At 38.1% G+C, this 18,975-nt stretch overlaps 1 protein-coding gene across 2 annotated transcripts in view; it reads left to right on the top strand.

Moving 5' to 3' along the window:
• The window catches only part of LOC123745828 (uncharacterized), a 52,003-nt gene that overhangs the window by 20,952 nt on the left and 12,076 nt on the right, over positions 1 to 18,975 (top strand). Inside the window, exons 2-3 of one of the 2 annotated variants that reach the window (XM_045726857.2) lie at positions 13,138 to 13,200; positions 17,806 to 17,996. In XM_045726857.2, coding sequence (XP_045582813.2) covers positions 13,138 to 13,200; positions 17,806 to 17,996 — 254 coding nt within the window. Of the gene's footprint in view, positions 1 to 13,137; positions 13,201 to 15,931; positions 16,054 to 17,805; positions 17,997 to 18,975 lie in introns of those variants that run through there. The other variant, XM_045726856.2, reaches the window with a different exon arrangement.

An 18,975-nucleotide genomic window follows, 5' to 3' on the forward strand; every position in this document is an offset into this window, starting at 1 on the left:
TTTTTATCACTCTAGTACCGACTTAAGACATCTTAGCGAGACTGTCCCGTTGTTATTAGCACACCAATTACTGAAGTATGAGTTCGTACTTAGAGTGAGATGTTTTCGTAATGTATGGCTGGGAGTAAACAAATGTAACACTAGGCTAGCAACGCCTTAATTCTGGCAGTTCTTCAGATTCAGTCCGTCCTCCTGTTTATATAGTAATTACAGTAACGATGAGGACCATCGTGCTTATATATTGACGTAACAGGCAATTAGAAAGTAGAAATCGGTACTACTAACAGGAAAAGTTTTTGTATTGATGTTGCAAAGAAAACTTAACGTAACTATCCAAAGCCTAATACACGCTATCTGAGGCCTAATATAGTTCTGTACATATGTGTTATTCTAATCCTAGGAATATTTAAGTTTGGTTTTTACCTTTTTTCGGACTATGTAAAGTGAACAGTATCAAATTCTACTATCTAATTGTCCATTACGTCTATTTATGTAAGATGGTCCACATAATTACAAAATGTGGGAAAAACCTGCTGGGATTGATATAAGAGGAGACTACCAGGGACTTGTATTGAACTAAATTAAAAATTTACTGTCTGCAAATTAATTCAACTAAAATCTCTAGCTAGGGTTGTAAATCCTAATTCCTCTTTTCCTAATGACAGACTGTGGGCTGTAAGGGACAGGTGGGGTGAATGACTATGTTGATAGAAGTTCCAATCCACCTGTAGACAGGGATCTCACATCAGCTTGTATTTTATACAAGGATAAGATTTGATAAATTCAGTTATCTGACTGAACACTGGCTCTGTTTAAATCAGGGATTTAAACATACATAGTCTAACCTAGCACCATAACTTAACAGCCAATATGTACTTATACTATAAACAACAAATTAAATTGTAAAAGTATAAATAAATGACCTTAAATGTAGTCTTAATACTATTAACTTAGTACTAGAAATTATATTCAATTAAATGAACTTATATGATAACTTAAATATTAACTAAGCAAGCTATTGATAACTTAATTTATATATTCAAATATATATGCAGACATATTCAATTTATACAGTTAGCTTGACTGAATCTTTTCCAACGCTGTGGACACTTGTGAGGTTTTTACTTATTGAGGCTGAATTCTTTTCTGACAGAATGGACACTCATGAGGTTCAGTGCTTGGATAAGATTCACAGCTACACTACAATTTTAATAAACGTACCGATATGTGAGGCTTAGCCTCGCTTTTTAACCAACAGACAGATTTATAGGATATTAAAGCTACACAAGCATACAATTGGCCAATCATATACCAAATAACCTTCAATATACTTCTCTGCCAGTCGGGGTGCCTGTCTGACAAGTTTGCCAGACTGATTAACTCTCTTGTTGAGTTTAGGCACGATATTTTGCTACAGCGTTGCTGTATGATGATCTGGTAGCGTTGCTACGTGATTATCCTGCAGTTGCAGAAGAATGATTCGAGATAAAAGTTTATGAATGAAGGTGGAGGAAACCGTGTCACTGATCTCCACTATACACTCTATTTTATGAATGTTCTAGGATTTTCCTTGTAGATATTGTCCAGGTACTCCCCCAGTTCTAGAGAGTATTCACTGGCGATAAAAATGTTAGATAAGGTGTCCTTGAGCTGGTAATGTTCGCTAAGGATCAGTCACTTGTTCACTCATTTGTAAACAAACGCGGAGTGCCGCTGGGCTTGTTGGTGGGCGCTTCACTCCCCCCATCGCCCTGCCATGCTCTCTGAGCACGGTAGCCTTCAATGAATATTGATTGATTATTTTTACAGTCTAGACTTATGATTAAGATAAGATGTGATTATAATATAATTAGATATAAGATTTAAAGATTATAAGTAGTATTTGAAAGTACCACTGAATCTTATTAAGGATTCGATTTTTAATCCTACCGGATGTTGAATCAATGTTCCAATAGTTTTTTAATTAAGAAGTCCTTCTAGAAGCTTCTGGATCCTTGAGAGATCATGTACAAAGTCACGTAGGCATCAAAAGGGCCCCTGTTGCGTACGTGTTCATGGTGCCATTGTCATCCAGGATCAAGCTATAATGAATCTTTAAAGATTCATTATATGATTTTGATACATTTTAGATATGATTTTGATATGATTTAGATATGATATAGAAATTATACATTTCTTAGATGATTATTAGATATGGTGGGTAAAAATTTCCCACATCTTCCAGAGGGAGAGAACTGGCACAGAGTCCAATACTTAGGACAATAGTAACCATATGTATTTATTTACTCTCCATTGGATTGATAATACAAGTGCAAATTTTGCTTGCACTTTTGTGCTGCTGTCCGTTGTGGACGATTGTGTCTGTTAGGAGTCTGTGGGTCTTGTGGAGTTAGAGTGTCTTGAGGTCTCTCAGGATCTAACTGCAGCTGGCTCACTGATTCCATGTGGATGAGTTTGTCCAATGTCTTCAGGGAAGTTGTTCCTTTAGACAGGATTTTGACTATTCTCAAAATCCCCTGACTATCTGGATGGACTGAGACAACTTTACCTAATGGCCAGTCAGCCCTAGGGCCATCACTGTCTACCAAGACAATATCGCCAGGTTGGAGATTAGCTATATTATGGGGGACATTGGCCCCATAGTGATGTTCTCGTAGAGATGTAAGATATTCTTTTGTCCAAACATCATTCCATTTTTGGATTATGCTGGACAGATGTTTATACCCCTGAACCAACTCGCTCTGACCCACATATGAGGGATCTCTGATCTCATCATCCACTAGAGATGGTACTGGAGTCAGAAGTCTTCCATACATTAGGTGGGCAGGACTTAACGGCTCATGTTGAGTAGGATCCTCAGACAAGTAAGTCAACGGCCGGTTATTCACCCTTGATTCTATTTCCGTGATTACTGTCTGGAGTTCTTGAAGATTGATTTTCTGACGGTGTAGAGATTTTCTCAAGGATCTTTTTACAGTTCCTATTAACCGTTCATAAAATCCTCCGTGCCATGGGGCTCTCGGAGGGATAAATTTCCATCTGCAATGACGCTGTTCCAGTGTGGAAGTAACTGCAGGATGGGAACAGATTTCCCGTAGACATGCTTCTCCAGCTACCAAGTTTGCTCCATTATCTGAAATCATCAGCTTAGGGCATGATCGGCGTGCTGCGAATCTGCGGAAAGCTTGAATAAATGATTGAGCAGTCATATCGGGTGTTACCTCTAGATGTACTGCCCTGGTGGTAGCACAGGTGAACAGACAGATGTATGCCTTGATAGGTTGCTTATCTGCAGTCCCTGTTAGATATATTGCTCCTGTATAATCTACTCCTGTCGTTTCGAAAGGTTGTAGATGGACCACTCGTTCCTTTGGTAGGGGTGGTGGCCCTGGATAGGAGCAAGTTCTTGCATCGTACCTTCGGCATATCATGCAATTCTTCAAGATTGATTTGACTGACTGTCTTCCCTGAGGAATCCAGTACTGCTGTCTGATTTGTGTGAGTGTGTCTAACACTCCTCCATGTTTGATGATTTGTTGATGTGTATGCAACACAATCAACCTTGTGATCCAATGATTTTTTGGTAAAAGCCATGGATGCACGGTATCTAGATTAATATCTGCGTGTTTAAGTCTCCCTCCACAACGCAGAATGTTGTGATTTTCTTGGTCTATCCACAGACCGAGATTGTGTTTTAACTTATGCGGAAGATTTTCATAGTTATTCCCATAAGTTTCCCTCTGGGCTTGTCTTACCCAATAGAGAAGTGCATCTGGAAAAGTGTATTTTATACCTTTTTTCCTGAGATAATGAAACACGTTCTGTGTTACATTGATTAATTTGATGAGCGAGGAGTAACGAGTACAATCCAAGACTGATATTTGAGCTTGCTGCCTGGTGGTAGTTATGGTTTGTGTCGTAATGACGTGTGGCTTTTGTTCAGGCCAACTACCATTCACTAACCATCGAGGCCCATGAAACCAAATATCTGCCTTTGCAAACTGTTTAAATGTCATACCTCTTGATAAGAGATCAGCTGGATTATCCTTTGTTGGTACATGCAACAATTGAAAGCCTGCGGAAATTTCTTTAATTTCCGAGACGCGATTTTTTACATATGGAGTTGGACAGTTGTCGTTTCGTACCCATTGTAAGACAGCTTCATTGTCAGACCATATGATGACATCTTTGATGTTCATGGCAGACAAGACTTGTTTGATATGCACTGCTAAGCGTGTTCCAGTTAGCAGTGCTGTTAGTTCCATCTGAGGCAAAGTCCTCTTTTTTAATGGAGCGACTCTGGCCTTAGAGGTGATAAGATATGATTGATTAGAAGTCACTAAGTAAGCACAAGCTCCAAAAGCTTTGGCTGACGAGTCTGCGAATACATGTAGTGATACTTCTTCATTTTCCTCGACTATGTGTCTTGGAAAGATTATCTTTTCAACTAAAGTTTGTTCTTGAGCTACTTCCATCCAAGCTTTTTGTAACTGGATTGGTAGTGGATCATCCCAACCAACCTTAGCTTTCCATGCTTGTTGCACCAATAAACGCCACTTGATAGTCAAAGGATTTAGTAGACCAAGTGGGTCGAATACTTTGCTAACTTGTGAAAGCAAATCCCTTTTTGTAGTGATGTTGTAATTTACTGGCACAGATTTGATCGATATTGTGTCCGAGATTAAATCCCAATCCATACCTAACACCTTTTGTGATTCTGGTACGTGATATTCAGGGTAATCTCTTGCTATTTGATTATTCAATGTTGCATTATTAGAGGCCCAAGATTGTAGTGGCATGTTGGCACCTTGTAGCTCCTTGTTGGCCTCTTGATATAATTGTAACAGTTCAGTAGTACTGTTAACTGTCCCTTGAAAATTATCTACATATAGATTTTGACTGATTTCAGTCTTACAGGGACTTGATGATTTCTTCAGATGAGTATCTAGAGTTGCTTGCAACAGAAATGGACTGCTTGTCGCGCCGAAAAGAACTGAAGAGAATCTGAAAGTCACTACAGGACTATTGACATCTTCTGGGTTCTCTACCCATAGAAACTTAGTGAAGTCTCTATCTTCTTCCTGTAAGCCAACTCTTAGAAAGGCCTTACTTATATCTGCTGAATACGCATATTTGTTAAGTCTAAACTTCAACAGTATGTCATACAATTTCTGAGTTAGACTTGGACCTGTTTGCAAACAATCATTTAGACTGGTTCCTTGGGGTCCAGATTTAGAGCTACAATTAAAAACTATCCGTAAAGGAGTCGTTTTTGATTCTCTCATTACAGCCATGTGAGGTAAAAAATGGCCTGTTTGCGTATTGTCATGTTTCACGACTTCGATGAATTTATTCTTTAATTGTTGAGCAATAATCTCATGATAGAGTTTTAAATGCTCAGGCCTTTTTCTTAGCTTTGCTAATTGCGATTTAAATTGACTATAAGCCATGTGATAATTGGTAGGTAAGGTTTTATGGTTGATTTTCCATGGTAGCCTTACCCAGTACTGTCCATCATAGTACTGTACAGTTTCTAAGTATTGATTATATGCACAGACATCATCAGGACTTGGTTGTTCAGGAATTATTCCTATGGCATCAAGTTCCCACAATTGAGGTACAGATTCTAATCCATCATCAATCATGTGGGGGATTTTAAGTGGTGACTGTTCTTTGCCTAGTCATGCCACTATTACAGTTTCTGTATGATGTGATTTTTCAGGAGTTGAAGGTTCAAGATCTAGTATAGGTCCTGTCATCAATATGCCTCCTGCTGATTTGAGTATATTCATACCCATAGATTCTTCTGATCCCAGAATGAATCGATGATAGTAGTCAGCTCCAATCAGGATTCCGATATCCCCTATGTAGTCAGAATCGAGTAGAGGATCTGCTAATTGGATTCCTTTTTCTTTCAGGAATTTAATAGTTGCTGTCAGACCAGTCACTTCCATTTCAGTAGGAATTTTATCAACTACTATGGCTTCTACTGTCCTTTGGGATGTACCTAGACAGACATTGAGTTTTACTACTGGAAAGGTTCTACGACCAGAATTAGTAAAAAACCCTGATATGAATGTAGATACTTGCTTTGAAGATTTAAGTTGTAAATCTTCTGCCATCTTTTTACTGATAAAGGTTTTCTGTGACCCTTGATCAAAAAAGCCTCTAGTTGGAATACAAATTCCTTGATTGCATAGTTCTAGCTGTGCAGTAGGCAATATGGCTGTTGTAACAATTTCTGTATCCAAGTCGTTGACATTGCTCATTACTGTACAGAATTGTACGGCTGTTGTGGTATTATCATCTTTGGGCTTTGCCTGAGATGCATGTTGATTATTGGAAGTCTGTGATCTGGATTGAGTGTTAATATCACTACAGAGTGCTGTGTGATGTACACTTTTATGACAATATTGGCAGTTTTGCAATTGAGTGATACACTCACTTGTATCGTGCTTCCGTAGACAACGGATGCACCTGTTCAGAGATTTCAGTCGATCGATTCGACTGGCACGGCCTACATAAACTGTGCATTGATAAATGGTATGTGCTTCTTGACAGAATAAACATTTTGGGGCACTTGTAGCTCCTTTTGTCTTATCTGTCTTAGGAGCTTGGTTTCCTACAGTTCTGTTAACTGTGGGGGATATAGCATAAGAGCCAACATTATTCTGTTTCCACTTTGCAGAAGAGGAGTTTTGTTGCCTTGATTTTTGACTGCCATTCTGGACATTTTTGCTTTTGTCCGTGGATTCACCTTTGTGGATTTTTTCTTGAGATCTAAGTTTTCCTCGGCTTCGTAATCTTTGTACGTAAGCTCGAAGTCCATCAAAGATTTGGCTTTGTGATAAGATGTTGTTACAAGTATGTAAAACTTGTAGGTAAGTAATTACATGCAAGCAGGTCATACAAGCATGTAACACTTGTACTCCTCCAAGGATTTCCTTAAAGGATGAATTGTATCTGTAATAATGTGTATCTACATTATTCATGATGTGATGAAGCATTTTGCTTTTTCTTTTTTTTTCTCGGCTTTGCCTTTTCTATTAAGTAAGTCTCTTTGAGATGCTTGATTAACTTCAGATTTTCTGAGGCTGCTTTCACTCCAGTGAAAGCATGAGATTAGGTGATCAAGACTATATTCTTGGATTAAGATAGTTATCTTAGATGGATGATAATATTTGTATTGACATTGTCAATGGGCTGTTAGCCTTTCAGATTGTGATGTGAGATTAAGATTGGTCTTAATCCCCAATTGTAGACTATTGTAGCCAAGTGATGATGACATTTGTCTATCACCTGATTTAAATGGTCTTTAGGCTGTAGATTCAAGTGATTTTTTTAGACACTTTGTGTCCTTTTCTTTTCTGTTTCAGCTGCTGGTGGAATACTGTTAGTCATTTTGACCTTTTCCGAGTTTTGGAGATTCCGAGATTTTTCTCTTTTTTCTGATAAATATGTATGATGTTAATGTATTTTGATAAATGAGCTTTCCTGTCTACTTAGGTAATGATTCCAAAGATCGTCCTTCATTTCCTCCCTGGAATCTGGTTGTAGCAGGTGTTCAATTATCAAAAGTACTGTAATAATTTGATTTGTGACCCGAATGCACGAATGCACCAAGTTGGTAAATCCTGTAATAATTTTTTAAAAATAGTAAATGGCACTATTTTTGCAAAGTTATTACAAAATCTGTTACCATAATAGTTGTTAGATAAAATACAGTAGAATGTCTACTGGTTTTACCTGTAATATAGGGTATGATATAGTTGATTATAGATAGATTGTAATGAAATGCTCTTACAGTGATGATAACACTTTTTTAAAGAATATTATGTAATGAGCAGCTCTGAAAATCAGTAGATTAGAGATAATGCTAGATAATACACTTAAATATATATGTAATGTTACCACAATGAGGTAGATAATGATATTTTATGATTAAGATGCAGTGCAGTGTCTTTGACACTGATATACTTAAGTACTGTTGTTCTTAACACAAAACAGTATCAGTTTGTTATGAATGCTTACTAGTTAATGGATATGGTGGCTTAAGCCACTGCAAACAATTTGTTTACTTAGATATATAGCTATGATAAATATTGGCTGATAGCTAGGTTAGGCCAGAATATGTAAGAATTATTCCAATGCAAAATCAAGAAGTTTCTTATCTATTTGGCACTGAAATATTCGGTAAACGAATGATCATAAATATCTAGGTACAAAGGACCATTATTATCCGGTTCGAAGGACCATTAATGTGGGAAAAACCTGCTGGGATTGATATAAGAGGAGACTACCAGGGACTTGTATTGAACTAAATTAAAAATTTACTGTCTGCAAATTAATTCAACTAAAATCTCTAGCTAGGGTTGTAAATCCTAATTCCTCTTTTCCTAATGACAGACTGTGGGCTGTAAGGGACAGGTGGGGTGAATGACTATGTTGATAGAAGTTCCAATCCACCTGTAGACAGGGATCTCACATCAGCTTGTATTTTATACAAGGATAAGATTTGATAAATTCAGTTATCTGACTGAACACTGGCTCTGTTTAAATCAGGGATTTAAACATACATAGTCTAACCTAGCACCATAACTTAACAGCCAATATGTACTTATACTATAAACAACAAATTAAATTGTAAAAGTATAAATAAATGACCTTAAATGTAGTCTTAATACTATTAACTTAGTACTAGAAATTATATTCAATTAAATGAACTTATATGATAACTTAAATATTAACTAAGCAAGCTATTGATAACTTAATTTATATATTCAAATATATATGCAGACATATTCAATTTATACAGTTAGCTTGACTGAATCTTTTCCAACGCTGTGGACACTTGTGAGGTTTTTACTTATTGAGGCTGAATTCTTTTCTGACAGAATGGACACTCATGAGGTTCAGTGCTTGGATAAGATTCACAGCTACACTACAATTTTAATAAACGTACCGATATGTGAGGCTTAGCCTCGCTTTTTAACCAACAGACAGATTTATAGGATATTAAAGCTACACAAGCATACAATTGGCCAATCATATACCAAATAACCTTCAATATACTTCTCTGCCAGTCGGGGTGCCTGTCTGACAAGTTTGCCAGACTGATTAACTCTCTTGTTGAGTTTAGGCACGATATTTTGCTACAGCGTTGCTGTATGATGATCTGGTAGCGTTGCTACGTGATTATCCTGCAGTTGCAGAAGAATGATTCGAGATAAAAGTTTATGAATGAAGGTGGAGGAAACCGTGTCACTGATCTCCACTATACACTCTATTTTATGAATGTTCTAGGATTTTCCTTGTAGATATTGTCCAGGTACTCCCCCAGTTCTAGAGAGTATTCACTGGCGATAAAAATGTTAGATAAGGTGTCCTTGAGCTGGTAATGTTCGCTAAGGATCAGTCACTTGTTCACTCATTTGTAAACAAACGCGGAGTGCCGCTGGGCTTGTTGGTGGGCGCTTCACTCCCCCCATCGCCCTGCCATGCTCTCTGAGCACGGTAGCCTTCAATGAATATTGATTGATTATTTTTACAGTCTAGACTTATGATTAAGATAAGATGTGATTATAATATAATTAGATATAAGATTTAAAGATTATAAGTAGTATTTGAAAGTACCACTGAATCTTATTAAGGATTCGATTTTTAATCCTACCGGATGTTGAATCAATGTTCCAATAGTTTTTTAATTAAGAAGTCCTTCTAGAAGCTTCTGGATCCTTGAGAGATCATGTACAAAGTCACGTAGGCATCAAAAGGGCCCCTGTTGCGTACGTGTTCATGGTGCCATTGTCATCCAGGATCAAGCTATAATGAATCTTTAAAGATTCATTATATGATTTTGATACATTTTAGATATGATTTTGATATGATTTAGATATGATATAGAAATTATACATTTCTTAGATGATTATTAGATATGGTGGGTAAAAATTTCCCACACAAAAAGTACTATCTAAACCGGAGGATGAGTTGCATTTCTTAACATGAAACAAGAGATGCTAAGGTTCGTTATTTTATATGAAAGGCAATATTCATTATTTCGTCTGCAACTTCGTTACTCCGGTGACATTTTTTTAGCAACAGGAACTTCGCCGTGATTTCAACAGCCTCGGCGTTATCCTGGTTGGAAATGTCTTTGTCCACCCACCCTGGGGGCGCACCCGAAAAATGGGTCGTCAACGCCCCTAAATCAACACCCCACCCTTAATAATCTAGGACCTGCCCACCCCACCCTTGGCAGTCTAGGGCCTGCCCACCTAACCTTTCGCAGTCTAGGATCTGCCCACCTAACCTTTCACAATCTGGGAACTGTTTACCCCGATTTGCATACGCTAGAACCTTCTTAACCTGTCTTTAAACTATGGCCTTCCCATCCTAACCTGCATACTCAAAGGGATGTGCCTTTCCCGATTTGCAGTTTAGGACCTGCCCGCCCTGACCTGCATTTTCAAATGACCTGCCAACCCATACTCTCATATCTTACTTCAGTGTAAGGCATCTAACACCTTCAGGTACTCGCATAGGTCCCCTGCATTTTGTTCATGTTTGGTATCCAAACGTGTCTTGATTCGACTCCTAACTGAAGATTGCCGAGCGAGTGTTGAGACATCAGCGAGCCGTTCCCGCCTGGGGCCTGGGAGTTTGCCAGAGGTCTCAGGTGACTAGGGGACACCTGAAGGTCACCTGGAGGAGGCGAACATTAGGTGACTCACCCAGGTGCATTCCATGGGATATGCCAAGGGTCCCATGTGGCTAGGGGACACCGGAAGGTCACCTGGAGCGGGTGAGAATCTTTGTGACGCGGGTGCATATCAAGTGTCAGAGGGTAGCAGCCACTGCCTAGTAGGTTGGGCGACATGGGGGTGTTGGCTCATGCTGGTCACAGATTATCTGACTAAGAATATTTTACCACACAGCCTCGTCTCGTGTACAGCCCCTGGAGATGTGAGCTCACGTGGGAGTAGCGCCACAACACTTGTAGCCTCTCTCACCCAGATGTTCAGTTATTAGGCTGCAAATCTCACCCTTCTACAATGTTCATATGAGCAAATATATATAATATCATTTTGAACATAGTTGTATACCAAAATAAACTCTCGGTATAAATACATCGAGAAGCTGAATATAGCTCTCGGTGTCTATATAACCTTGCATATGAATCGATAAACTGAAGCTCAGTTGGTTAGCCAGTAACCCTTTGATGGGCCTTAAACCTAACAACACGTCAAACCATCGCTTTTACTCCGTGTTTATATTGTTTATATGAAGACCTATTTAGTTATGTAATGTGTTCCCAAATAAAATGTGAAAGGTTCTTTCTATGTGTAATGTGAGCTTGTTGGTCGACATCCATGAGTAGGCTTTTTGTTAAATCATTGATTTATATATATATATATATATATATATATATATATATATATATATATATATATATATATATATATATATATAATATATATATATATATATAATATATATATATATATATAATATATATATATATATATAATATATATATATATATATAATATATATATATATATATATATATATATATATATATATATATATATATATATATATATATATATATATATATATATATATATATATATAGTCCTTACTCTCATGGTGGGTAGAGTAAATAGTTCCGTGATTTGGGTGTTCATGGTAGGTTGTTCTATTCTTATGTGAATTGCTTCAAGAATTTGTAATCATCTTACATCTTGGGTTTTGTCTATTGTACAGGTATATTTGTTCAACATTTCTCTTGTAAGGGTGATGTCATGGGCTTGTCTCATGTGATTCCTGGGGGCACCGCATTGAAGATGACGGATTGAAGATTGTCCTCTTCAATCCGGTGCCCCCAGGAATCACATGAGACAAGCCCATGACATCACCCTTACAAGAGAAATGTTGAACAAATATACCTGTACAATAGACAAAACCCAAGATGTAAGAAGATTACAAATTCTTGAAGCAATATATATATATATATATATATATATATATATATATATATATATATATATATATATATATATATATATATATATATATATATATATACACACACACAAAACGAGGGGTGCCCGGGATAGTGTGTCTCATCCTTCCCTCTCTCTCTCTCTCTCATCCTTCCCTCTCTCTCTCTCTCTCTCTCTCTCTCTCTCTCTCTCTCTCTCTCTCTCTCTCTCTCTCTCTCTCTCTCTCTCTCTCTCTCTCTCTCTCTCTCTCTCTCTCTCATCCTTCCCTCTCTCTCTCTCTCTCATCCTTCCCTCTCTCTCTCTCTCTCTCTCTCTCTCTCTCTCTCTCTCTCTCTCTCTCTCTCTCTCTCTCTCTCTCTCTCTCTCTCTCTCTCTCTCTCTCTCTCTCATCCTTCCCTCTCTCTCTCTCTCTCTCATCCTTCCCTCTCTCTCTCTCTCTCTCTCTCTCTCTCTCTCTCTCTCTCTCTCTCTCTCTCTCTCTCTCTCTCTCTCTCTCTCTCTCCCCTCTCTCTCTCTCCCCGCTTCACTCCCATCTTCCGACCCCTCTTTCCCCAACCTCGGATAGACACACGTTTCCAATTATGTATGTAGAAAGGGTACCTGTCTGCACCCGGATCTCTTAACCTCCTCTTTCCATCCTTTCCAAATATTCTTTACCACCATCTTTCCCCTTGTCACCAACCCCTTGATCCCTGCTTCGTCCCTCTCCTCCCCCCCTACTGCCTTCCTTCCACTTCTCAGAAAATTTATTTATTTTGAAGCACTGAAACAACTCTATGGGTCTCTCAGTAAATATATTTTTATGATGAGTAAAACCTCTATGGGAATCACACCATATATTTCACGCTTGACTCCATGAAAATCGCATGCGGGTGTTTATAAATGCTAATATTTCTTAAAACATTCAACTTAGGCCTACCCTTAACCAGCCTATCTTTGTCCCGTTCCTTAGCCCATTTCCCCTGCTAATTTGAGTAAGGCTAGTCCCCCCTCCATGTGCCTGGCCTCTAGCTTAGGACAGACATTCTCTTATAGATAAAGATTTATATCTTCATTTTATTCCAGACTCACCGATTTCTACTTCACATTTTGTGGGTTACTATAATATTATGTTCTTGTATCTTTGGTACAGAAGGGTGAACGTCTTGCCCCTGCTGGTGCTGCTGTTACACCTGCTCTCTGCAGCCTCTCAAGCGTAAGTCCCATTTTTATTGAGAACACAAGAAACATTTCAGTAAGCCTACTGGCCCTTCCTTGAGTGGCTAACCTTGCAGAAAGTCTACTGGCTCGTGCAAAGAAGGCCATATTGTTTTCACTCTTGCATCTATCTTATTTTTAAAACTTTCCAAATTATGTATTATATAAGCATATAATGATCCTACTTGGCAGTGTGTTCCAATTATCTAAGACTGAGACCAACCAGTATGTTCACAAATATCCCTTTGTCCGCGTTACATCCATACATATAAATTCTATCTATGTATATAGCTTCACCACCTTGTTTATGGTCTCTTTGTTTATGCTTTTCAGCCTTTTCTGCACTTCAGTCTTGCCTCCCCACGTTTTGCACATTTCAATAGAATGTAGCTGTAGTTCTCTGAGTGTCTTTACTAGAAAGATTCATGATGTTGGGGACTATCTCTCTCAATGTTTGGTTAGTGTCTTCAAGAGGATTTGCCCATTCTGAATTGAGGCATCATTTGCATATCATGCAATGCATTATAATCGATGAAATCTATTCAATTCAATTACATATTTCTATTTGTTGGAGGAATATAGAATAAATAATACATTTTGCATGAAATTCTAGCAAAAAAAATACTTAAACAATGCTTTAAAAAAAGTTTGTAATTATTGAAAATGATGTGTTTTTTTGTTCACAAGTAATTGATGACAATTTGGAACACAGGAAGACAATGGGGCTCTCATATGTAGTGCTTGTTTCTGTCTTTCGTTTTTATTTGAGTTAATTTGGAAAATCCCAGTTCACACAAATAAGTAGTAGTACAAGCTAATAGTATCAAGACAGCCTTTTTACTTAAAAGTGGAAGTTAATTTAATTGCTCAAAGTCATTCTTCAGTGTCACTGAACTACTAAGATGCAACAATTCAGCACCACACGCCTGGTAACACGTGTACCATCAGTCTTGTAAACTGCAATGATGAGTAATGAGTGTAAATAAGATTGTTTCTCTCCATTGCTGATTTTTTTGTGGAATTTTTCGGTTTGTCGCGACCCATTTTATTTTGTGACGCGCTCGGGACCCGCAGTTTGGAAAAACCCTGGTCTAGACCACATAGTTAAAGGTCAACCTTCACAAGCGCCATTAGCTAAGTACAACCAGCTGAATTAAAACAAACATCAATTAGTGCGCAGATGAACATAGCGCCAAATAAACCTAATCGGTTCATGTACCTGTGTCCACGGTAAGCGATTCCTGTTTCTGGCCCGAGGTTTAACCGGTTCCTGTACTTGGTTCCACGCCAAACCAGTTCCTGTATTTGGCTCCGGGCCTAACCGGTTCCTATACCTGGCCCCAGGCCTAACCGGTTCTTGTACCTGACTCTACGCCTAATCCGTTCCTGTACCTGGCCCGGACCTAACCAGTTCCAGTACCTGGCCCCAAGCCCAGCCACTACAAAGGTTTTCTCTAAACAGGGTTCACAAAGCATTCTATTCTAAGGTTGGTTTTCCAAATGTTGCAGCAGAGGATTACAGATGATTACACAGGAACTGGTACAAGTAATCTCATTATAATACAAAGGTATTATATATATATTTATATATATATATATATATATATATATATATATATATATATATATATATATATATATATATATATATATATATATATATATATATATATGACAGTGTCAGACCACGCAGGAAGAATTGAAACAGGAATTTCCTTAAGTACTTTCGGATATTAATACATCTTCAGAAGAAATTTCTTCTGAAGATATATATATATATATATATATATATATATATATATATATATATATATATATATATATATATATATATATATATATATATATATATATATTTATTATATACCCGACAAAACTCACGCATGTCTATAACTGAAAACTGATATATTATTATTTTATCATAATTGATTTGTTCTTGAACGTATATTAGTTCTACTTTTATTAGTGCTAGTAATAGTACTTGTTCTAGTACTACTAGTTTTACTACTAATAATAATAACAATAATATTAATGAAAACGTTATAAATTTAATATCACTATGATACCACTTGGACTGCCATGTACTGTACAGTTTCCTGAACAATCTGTGTAACGTGTAAATAATACAGTGACAATGAACTTGGTAATATTATCACGGCTAGCAAGTTCAAGAGCTCTCTAGTGTTGAAATACCCGTTTAATACCTGGTGCTTTAACGGACGGGTTTTTTTTTCACAATACCGAAGACAGGTTAAAGCTTGGAGATTGACATTCATGTTTTTACAATGAAAGGTCAATGTATTACAAGATGATGCTTCTTTATCTCCAGCTTACGTTGAAGTAAATTTCACCCTCCGAGAGCTAGAGTATAATGCCATCTAATCTAGTTTTACTTCAATATTATAGTTATATAATGAAACTATACATAATATCGACTAAAAATTGTTTGCATTGTTTACGAGCCGTATGATAAATGGTCTTTAAGGATCAAACAAACTGTTCTTGGCAGTATCAATAAATATACGAAGGTAAAGTGGCAACATTGGGACAGCGAGGATTGATAACATCGTGGAGGAAATCGTCTGCATTTCTTTACAAGATCCAGAAACTTTTAAGAAATTTCCTTTGTTGTTCAAATATCACATAACATATATGTAATTTGAGTGAAGCTTTGAGAAAATCCTTTAGATGTTTGTGTTATGATTCCTATCCACAATAATTGGAAATGAAAGCGTGTTTGATGCGCACATGTGTGTACTCTGTTAGTACAGTCTGGGCTCTCCAGTCAGCTTAGTGGGTGGACTATACGCTCTGTCAACATCCTCCTCCTTGACTAACTGTACTAAATAATGTGAGTACGTCAGGGAATCCCTGTAGCCATTACATTCCCTGTAACCATTACATTCGCTGTACTCATTCCCTGTAGCCATTACATTCCCTGTACCTCATTACATCACCATGTAATGATTATACACACCGTAGTGGACTTGTGATCACTCCCGTCACTTAGATATATTATCAATATTTTCATTACTTCTGTCAACTTCTCCAGATAACGATAGCGTAATCCTGCACTACCACACACACTCAACGTTGCCTCCCAGGAAATGTATATTATTTTCTTTTGATATTTCTGCTGTATAAGTTTTGTTGAGCAAAGACTGGTTGGAAAATAACGCAACAATTGTTGATTATTATCAGGTATATTGGATCGCTGACTCAGGAATATTAGAGAAACAATTGGAATGGCTGGCACACGCAGATGTGAATGTGTGTGCTACTTGCACACATCTTTTAAAAACTGATTATGTTGTGTGTATGTAAATCCTCCATCAGATCTGGAGGAAACAACCTCAGGACATAGAACGTGGCAGGTGTGGGGGGGAGTGTACGTTGCAGGTGTAGGGTGAGTGTACATCGCAGGTGTGGGGCGGAGTATACATGGCAGGTGTGGGGGAAGTGCACTTGGCGCAGCCTGTCCTCTCAAGCGTTCATAACGTCACAAAATTGATGTATTAAACTGCCAGCACCAAACCCAACCGAGGACCTACCGATATAAAACGGAATATCACGTCAACTTTGCGAAGAACACTGAAAAGAATTACTGAACAAAAAATTGTACCACTTACGGGCTATTCATGCCCGTGCCACCTCTTGGGTGACTTAATCTTTATCAGTCATCAACTTTGCGAGTCGCTATTATGTTTAGTACACCAGTTTGTGGCCTCGGGGGATGGGGGAGATCTATACGTTAACGTGTGATGTACTTACTGTTGGAGAGGCCAGGGTGGGTGGCGGGTGGACAAGCCTAGCCTAACTTCAGAACTTCAGTAATATATTACATCAGTCATATTTTTGTAAGATTATAATGTGTTTCAGAATTACTAACGTATTAAAGTACCAAAATTATATTTTTCTCCTAATTATAATGGTATTAAATGATTGTAAAGTCAGAAAACAGAAAAACTGGTGCTTTTATGTTTTATTTTAACAAACTGAGGGAGGGGGGGGGGGTTTGTTCTACTTTGCACTTTAACTGAAGGGGATTTTGTCGAATGGGATTTTGTCCTTAGTGGGTTTTGTTTGGGCCCCGCACATGGCATACTTAAACATGGCTCCATATGAACAAGAATGTAACTTGTTCATTCTTGTAGTTGTATAAGAATGTAACAACTCTTGTATATATCTAAAAAAAAAAAAAAAAACCGTCCGTACTAAATGGTGGTGTTATTGCGTATATGGTGATGTTAAGGTGTGTAGCCTCTGCCAGCCTCTCGTGCTTGGCTCCAGGTTGTGTCAACTTCCCTATTCACATTCTCTGGTGTATATCAGGGTTGAAGTCTGTTAGCCATTTATATGACCTTCCTTAAGTCTTGATCAGTAGTAGTAGTTAAGTAGCCTAAGCTATTCTATTCCTTTGAGATGTATTTCTTTCTTATCTCAATAAACATACTTGAACTTGCTGTTTTTACAAACTGTTTTATGATAATTTAATTTTGTATAATGTGCGTGTATTAGCTTGTCTTTAAATAGTAGTCAGGACCTATACTCCTCAGCCACAGATCATGTATGTAGAGACTTGACAGTGATGTTTGCATCTCAGGGTCCAGGAGTACAGCATCGACACCACCTGGAATGGGGGCCCGCTGGACCACACGCCGGTGCAGGTGTCCCTCTCAGGGAGTGCTGACCAGCAGTACCTGGAGGTCAGCATCACCGCCCCCTTCTTCAACGACCCGCCTGCTCCCCCGGGCCCACCTGGACAACCTTTCTACGGTCTCTGGGATTATGAAGGTGGGCCTTCACTCCCTCACTCCCTCCCAGAGTCCCATCCATCCTCCCTTACTCCCTCAGTCCTCTTGCGTAATGATCTTTTATGAGCGTTTCTGGTACATAGGTATATTTTATAACATGTTAAATATAGCAACTGATCCTGTGAAATTTGGGCTTCAATAAAAAATTTTAAAGGTAGAACGAGTGTCACAGTGCAGGTATTGTTGGTAACATGAGCTTGTAAAATTAATTATTTTGAATCGTCAGTAGTCATGTGCAGGGAGTATCTGCTTCTTGTTCTGAGGGAGACGATTTGATCCTGAGCTGGGTTGAATTGTATTCCCCCCCCCCCCCCCACACACACACGCACTTTACCCCTGTAACACGCACGCGCGTGCGTGGTTACAAGGGGAGAGTCGGTTATAGATTATCCAGCTGGAATAAACTGATTCCTTTTACTGATAAGATTAATAAGATAATTTAGACATGATGTGATAGTAAGAGGCTACAAGATTACCTTGTCAAGTTGAATAAATGATTCACAAAATGGTTTCATGAGCTTAACACCACTAAATGCAAAGCTAGGTGTAATGAGCAGAGGCCGGACCCAAGGAACCAACAGGGAGAAGAAATTTTTCAGGAATCGAGTAGAGAAAATAATCTTGGGATCGATATCACCAAAACTATTTTTTGAAGCCTATATCAGTATAGGATATATTCAGCGACGCATACTAAACTGACCAACAAAAGAACTGTCTTCAGAAATTTGTGCAAGGAATAATTTAGAACCTTGTATGTCGCATATGTCAGACGAATACTGGAAAATGCAGCTACAGCGTACGTAATCTTGTACCCCAGATTCGAGAGGTACAAGTTACGAGGAAAGGCTGCAGAAATTAAGTTTCACTTAGCTGGAAGACAGAACATTTAAGGGAAATATGATCACCACATACAAAATTCTCAGGGGAATTGACAGCGTAGATAAAAAACAAACTATTTT

This window comes from Procambarus clarkii, chromosome 88 (genome assembly GCF_040958095.1).
Source record: "Procambarus clarkii isolate CNS0578487 chromosome 88, FALCON_Pclarkii_2.0, whole genome shotgun sequence".
NCBI classification, from domain to species: domain Eukaryota; kingdom Metazoa; phylum Arthropoda; class Malacostraca; order Decapoda; family Cambaridae; genus Procambarus; species Procambarus clarkii.